Below are 7445 nucleotides of genomic sequence, written 5' to 3' on the forward strand. Positions count from 1 at the left end.
CCTCCTCGCAAAGGAAGGAGCAGGGTAAAAGGCTTTTGCTAGGACAAAAATTTTGACAGTTCCTCCGGTGTTTGTAAACAAGACACTGTGAGAAGACATCCTAGAAACTGTTTTTGTACGTAAAATCAGGGTGAACCCTCTTTAATGCAAGACAATGTTAACGCAACAATAGGGAGCTGCAACTCCCAAACAATGATGTAACTATTTTTGTCATATTATAACTATCTAGTTAAAAAAAAAAACTAGACAAATTTCAACCATCAAACATGTCCAACATGCTACTGTGCAATCGAATAATAAACTAAAGAGAACCAGCCAGACTTCAACCAATATTCCCACCAAGAAACCAATTATGACAATTCTTAACCAAAGTCACAACTAACACTTATAAAAAGCACCAACTCCACTGTACATGATTTTGAAGCCTAACAAAAACACTCTAAAAGGAAAAGACTACTTGTCTCTAGATTTTCAGCTATGGAATCCTCAACCAAAAGCCAAATACCAACACAATCAGAAGAAGAACGTAATTGCACATATGCCATGCAGCTATTATCATCTTCAGTCCTCCCCTTTGTATTGCATTCAACAATACAATTGGAAGTTTTTGAGATATTAGCAAAAGCTAATGACACTAAACTTTCTGCTTCTCAAATTGTTTCTCAAATGCCAAACTGCAAGAATCCTATTGCTGCTACCATGTTAGATAGGATGCTTTATGTCTTGGCTAGTTACTCATTGTTTACTTGTTCCATTGTTGAGGAAGAAAATGGTGGATCGAAAAGAGTGTATGGTTTGTCACAAGTGGGAAAATTCTTTGTTAGAGATGAAGATGGTGCATCAATGGGGCCACTTTTGGCTTTGCTACAAGATAAAGTTTTCATTAACAGCTGGTAAGTTTTGTCCTACTGTTTATTCTTTTTTTCCACTAGCAGTATTGGCTGGTTGCCTTTTTCACAAGACAAGATTCTTGAGTTAGTTTATTACTTGTCGATTATGTTAGTCGTATGTGGTAGTGTTATTATTATCCATCTTATCCTTTTATCGGTCACTTTAATTAAAAAAAAAAGAAAATTAACCTAAATAGCAGCCGTCAAACCGCTTAAACTTAAAATGGCCGAAGAATATATAATATATAAATAATTCAAGTATAATATGTATATAACTGTATATAATAAGTATATAGTCCATGTACACTAGTTAAAAAAGTAAATAATGAATATGATTGGCTATTCTTATAAAGATCCCTCAAAATTTTGTGAAAATAGCATGGCCTAGCTTGTTTTCGGATTAGTAATAGAAAAATAGCCAGCGTTTGCAAAGTCATTAAAAAATAGCCACTGTTTTGCTGAAACATGAAAAGTTCCAGCATAATATGTTGTATTATGGAGCTCCTACTTATAAAATTATGTTGGAACTCCAACACGAAAAATTCCAGCATAATATGCTCGATTATGGAGCTCCTCAATCTAAACTTCCCGCATATTATGTTAGAATTCCAGTACACTATGAAATTCCAATATATTATACTGTAATCTCATATGTAAAAAATTCGAAATTCAGCATCTCCATTTAAACTTCCCGCATATTATGTTGGAATTATAGCACATTATAAAATTCCAGCATATTTTACTGGAATTTTATACGTAAAAAATTCGAACTCCAGCATATGCTGGATTTTTAAGGATGTTTTTGTTCAGATTATATCTTTACATGAAAATGTGGCTAAAAATTTGATTATTTTTTAAATAGTGACTATTTTTAAATTACTAGCTGTAAATCTGGCTATTTCTCATTTTTTTTTCATTTACAAAATATTTGTCTTTTTAGGAAAATTAGGTATTGCTAATTTTCAGTTCCAACTTTATTACTCTAAGAATGCACATTTTCATTAATTATTGAATTAAGGAAAAGATAAATTTATTTAGTCAAATAACACTTATGATTAATATCATCAAATGATTTTAATGTGTGTCAAATTAAAACAATAAACAGATAGATGACAAGGAAGGCGTGATTGAGTATAATTTGCGATATATTCATGCCTTTTATACTTTAATTCCTTTTTTTTTTAATTTTGATTTATAAAATAGAAAGAAAAAAAAGATGTTGCTCATTACGCAGAAAATGACACAATTGAATTTTTTCTTGCTGTACCATTAGTTTATAATACCAATTAGCTCAAATTAGAGGAGTCAGGCTAATTGGATGTCCTGCATCAATTGGCTAAACGATAAAATATACTTCCCTAAGAATTTTTTAACCCTACATGCTACATCCACCCAATTATCAGAGCCAAGGGGTACAATGTAATTTCAAATATTGCTGGATGGTTAGGGTAAATTACCTTTAGAAAACAACGCAAAATTCATATATGGTCCATTTACTTGCCATCTAACAGAAATTTTATAATGTCTTACGCTATGGGTGAAGTTACGTATGTAAAACAGCTAAACTATTCGGGTCAATGGAAATCATTATTTGACTAGATTAAATTCAAGATGAATGCTAAAAAACAATTTTAAGTTACGGCACCAGAATAATGAAATGCATCTATATCTCAAAAGCTAATAATAATTTTTTCTCTCAACTTAACTAATTTGTTTTTACCTCATTTTATTAAATAACTTACTACTTGTAAACGATTTAGATAAATTAGATTCTTAAATGGACCTTAATTTAGCATAATCGTAGGTAGAATTGAGGAAATCTGCATACTAAATGCATCTAGCTAGCTAGTAGATGTTGGTATTATTGTTTTTAATTTTTATTCTCTAATGTCCTATAAACTTGTTTTTAATGCAAAAGGGGCACAACAAATAGTTCATATCTTTTTTTTTTTTTTTTGGTTTCTCATTGGTACTCATATTAGGGCCCGACTAAATTCAGATTCACCGTAAATTCCACATTGTTGGGGAAAGGGGGCAGCGCTCCCAACAAAGACGACTCTATAACTAATGTTCGAATCCAAAGCTCTAGTTAAAGACGAAGGAGTACTTACTATATTGATAGATCATATCTGACTCTCTTTCTAATTTTGAATTACAGGTTTGAATTAAAAGATGCAGTTCTTGAAGGAGGAGTTCCATTTGACAGGGTACACGGTGTACATGCATTTGAATATCCAAAATCGGACCCCAAATTCAATGACGTTTTCAACAAGGCAATGATCAATCAGACAACTATAGTCATGAAAAAAGTACTTGAAAATTACAAAGGTTTTGACAACCTTAAAGCTTTGGTTGATGTTGGAGGTGGTCTTGGAGTTAACCTCAAGATGATTACATCTAAATACCCCACAATTAAGGGCACTAATTTTGATTTGCCACATGTTGTTCAACATGCCCCTTCCTATCCTGGTACTCTCTCGTTCTTGTTTTGTTATTTATTATTTACTTTGATCATCGAGTGGTCGGGTTATATTTATTCTAAAAAACGTTTATTAAGGTTTTGAACTCCGTCAAAAAAGTGAGCCCTAAAGTAACAGTAAAGTTATCTTCGTGTAACTTGTAAGTCACGGGATTCAGGTTATGGAATCAGCCATTAATATTTGCATCACGGTAGGGTGTCTATATACGCCTTTTGGGCTGTGACCCTTCCTCGAATCCTGTGTGAACGCTGAATTTTTCATAAGCGGTGTCGATATTTAAAGTTGTTAACAAAGAAATAAATCACTATAATAACATTTTATATAAAGAACACAATTCAAGTACACTATTATGACTCTAGTTTTTTCAAATTTAAGGTTTAAAGGTTGTTCGAATAACCAGTTCTACAATGGTTTTAAATTGCTTATTGTCAATAATTATGTGCCAGCTCAAATGGTTTAATTTTTCCATTTTGGACAAGGAGTAAGGTTAAATCCATGTTCGCTACAATATTTTTCAAGAAGAAAAACCAAATTTATAAAAATAAAAGTGTCCTATTGAAATCGATATTATGTCCTCTTTGATAAATTTGAAGCGCTGAACCAGCAAGCCAAAGCCACTTTTTATGTTAAGTGGTGTTATTCCTTGTATAGGTATTAATATTTGGATTTATTTTATTCACAAATATATATTTAGTAAATTTTTCCGATGCCTCTTCAGATCACATGCCTCTAACCTTGTGAATGCGGGATGCTTTGTGCACGTAGCTGCCACCTATTGCTTTATGATTTTGAGTTGTAGAGTCTTGCACGTGACATCAGAGTCAATTTATTTAAGCTCGTTCTTGCACTTGTGAATTATATTATATAAAACCTACTTTTGAATTCTAAAATTTTGTTAGACTTGCTAAAGGGTGTTGGCTTATATTTGTACGACATGAGTTGTGTAAAACTTTTTAAAGGGTCTTGACAATTTAGATACTCTTGACTATTTTGCAATGTCCCCTTAAATATCACTACTCATTTTTCGTTACATACAATCTTCATGTCAAATTCTAACTTATTTTTAGATTACTCTTGTAATACAATCTTCATGTCAAATTCTAACTTATTTTTAGATTACTCTTGTAATACAGTCTTCATGTCAAATCTATGTCGATGATCTCGCAATATATACATGTTTATATATAATTTGCTAAACCTCGTGAACAAAATGGTTGAGCTCTTCAAATTGTGATATATGATTTGCTTATATGTGCACTACCAATTATTTAAATTAAACTCGATTTCATAATATTGCAGGGGTGGAACATGTTGGAGGAGACATGTTTGAAAGTGTTCCAGAAGGAGATGCTATTTTTATGAAGGTATGTCCAAATCTTTGATGAGTCGAATAAGCTTAGCAGAAAAAGTAATAAATGACTTCTTGTTTTTCTGAAATTTCAAATAATTTTAAAAGAATTTCAGTTTGTCAAAATAACTAATATTTGGAAGTAGAGGCAATAATAAATAGAAGTTGCAAAACATACAAAATAATCTAATTTTATTAATTTGGAACCGGAAAAATAACTTTTATTTTATGATGGTGGTGTCCGAGCTTGCTTGCACTCACGTCGATCAATTTCAATGGGTACGTGCTACCTCTATCAGCACATGATATACCGTGTAACTCTGCCCATAGACTTTAGACAGATGGAAAGACGTCACCTAGTATTTTTTGTATTCGCTGGACTAACGTGCCAAAACGACTAATATTTCTATGTTTCTTAATGAAGTGGATTCTTCATGACTGGAGTGATAGTCACAACCTCAAGTTGCTAAAGAACTGCTACAAGGCTCTACCAGATAATGGAAAGGTGATTGTTGTTGAGGCCATTCTACCCGTGAAACCTGACACTGACACCGCTGTGGTTGGCATCTCGCAAGGTGATTTGATCATGATGGCTCAAAATCCTGGAGGCAAAGAGCGATCTGAACAAGAGTTTCAAGCCTTGGCTACCGAAGCCGGATTCAAAGGCGTTAACTTAATATGTTGTGTCTGTAACTTTTGGGTCATGGAATTCTGCAAGTAGATTTCTACTCTGGGTATCCATTTATGGCAATCCAGACTGGAATTGCAGCTTAGTCCAGATTGAACGTTTATATTCTTAATAATATTTCTATTTGTTTACCCGAAAAATAGTACAGTTGAATTTATATGTGATTTCTAGACAAGTGAATTAATTCGATCCTGAAATAATAGGATGATTGAAGAAATATACAACACTTAGCCTTGATATGAAGACGAAATAATAGAAATAAAGATTCTGGTAATGAAGCCTCCGAGCGCAACAGTGATAAGAACAATAATAAAGATAGAAAATAAGAAGATAAAACTGTATAGAGCTTTATGTAGATTGTAGTATTAGTTTGCCAGCAAAATTCCCCCTTACAATTGTTGACCCAAGTATAGGTGAAGTTTTGAAGACTGACAAAAGAACTCAGACATGGACCAAGTTCATCTTCTGAAGCACAGTTATGATCAAACCAAATACGTGAGATGCACGTGAAGGAGATAAATCTAACTTATCAGAAGTAATATCTCCTGATCTGATCGAAAATGTTGCATATTGGATAAGGAGAGAAAGACTCCTTACATGAAGAGAACACAGTTTAGAAAGAGGATAGTGTTAGAGTATGATATCAACTAGAACTCTTCTACGATAGAAGAGTAGCATCTGTATCCCTGTCAATCTCTAATTACTAACCCATTAAATATCAGTGTTGTTCTCTTTTACAGGTAATGCACATAAGTAGATGTTAAACTTAAATTGAGAGCAAAAGAGCAAGGCGATTTTGCAAGCAATTTATGTGTGATTCAAGCGTGCAATTCTGAAGCTACTTAAAAAAGATAGAAGAACCGGTTCCAAGTGTCTATCTTTTATTCTAGTTCAATTGTAGTAGGGGATTTTACATTTTACCTTTCAGCTTTCATAGAAGCAATTATATTAGGTCCCTAGAGTGTTCAAGTTAGAGTTAACTTGATGTTGTCGCAACAGTTGAGGTTGTGTGCTACAACGGGATTATAGTTAATCCTAGGTTTACAAAAGAGTTTTTGTAAATGCAGTTTTTGGCTCAGTAATTTTAGTGAAAGTTTGGAAAAATCCTACTAAGTAGTAGGTCGTGTTTTTTTCACCTTTTGAGCCAGGTGTTTTCTACGTAAAAATCTCTGTGTTCTTTATTTTCTTTACTTATTATTCCGCAAACAATAGTAGTTGGAACACATAGAAGAACCAGGTCCTTCTATAGTTCAGTTAAGCAAAAATTGGGTACCACACAAATCACCCCCCCTCTTGTGTGGTATTGAAGTATAAAACATCAATTGGTATCAGAGCGGGTTATCCTTGAAGAAGTTAACACCTTAGGAAAAGATCAAGATGAGTGCACCACCTGAAAATTGGGAAGGGCAATCCACTGCTAGGCCCCCACTCATTAATGATCAGTATTATTCTTGGTGGAAGAATAGGATGAGAGATCACATCATAGGAGAAGTCTATGAACTCTGGGACATAGTCACTAATGGTCCCCTGGCTACTACAAAGAAGAATGCTGAAGGAGTGGACGTGCCAAAGACATGAGCTGACTGCACTACTGAAGACTTGAAGGAAATGGGAAAAGAATGTCAAGGCCAAGAAATGGCTTGTGTGTGGACTGGGTCCAGACAAGTACAACATGATTCAAAGCTGTACCACTGCTAAGGAAATATGAGACACTTTACAAGTGGCTCATGAAGGAACTCCTCAAGTAAAGAGATCAAGAGGAACACTGCTATAATCTCAATATCAGAATTTCACTATGAAGGAAGGAGAAACTATCCAAGAGATGAACACAAGGTTCACAACACTAACAACAACAACAACAACAACAACAACAACAACAACAACAACCCAGTATAATCCCACTTAGTGGGGTCTGGGGAGGGTAGTGTGTACGCAGACCTTACCCCTACACTAGGGTAGAGAGGCTATTTCCAATAGACCCTCGTCATCCTTCCCTCCAAGAACTTTCCACCTTGCTCTTGGGGAGACTCGAACTCATA

At 34.0% G+C, this 7445-nt stretch overlaps 1 protein-coding gene across 1 annotated transcript; it reads left to right on the forward strand.

Annotated features, from left to right (window-relative positions):
* The first annotated feature begins 248 nt into the window (after window positions 1–248).
* Window positions 249–5546, forward strand: LOC104232532 (cathecol O-methyltransferase 1). The gene is made up of 4 exons (XM_009785756.2): window positions 249–893; window positions 3049–3359; window positions 4670–4734; window positions 5143–5546. The coding sequence occupies exons 1-4, from the start codon at window positions 478–480 to the stop codon at window positions 5437–5439; spliced, it is 1089 nt and encodes a 362-aa protein (XP_009784058.1). The 5' UTR covers window positions 249–477; the 3' UTR covers window positions 5440–5546.
* The last annotated feature ends 1899 nt before the right edge of the window (window positions 5547–7445 follow it).

The sequence above is a fragment of the Nicotiana sylvestris genome, chromosome 8 (assembly GCF_000393655.2).
Source record: "Nicotiana sylvestris chromosome 8, ASM39365v2, whole genome shotgun sequence".
NCBI lineage: Eukaryota > Viridiplantae > Streptophyta > Magnoliopsida > Solanales > Solanaceae > Nicotiana > Nicotiana sylvestris.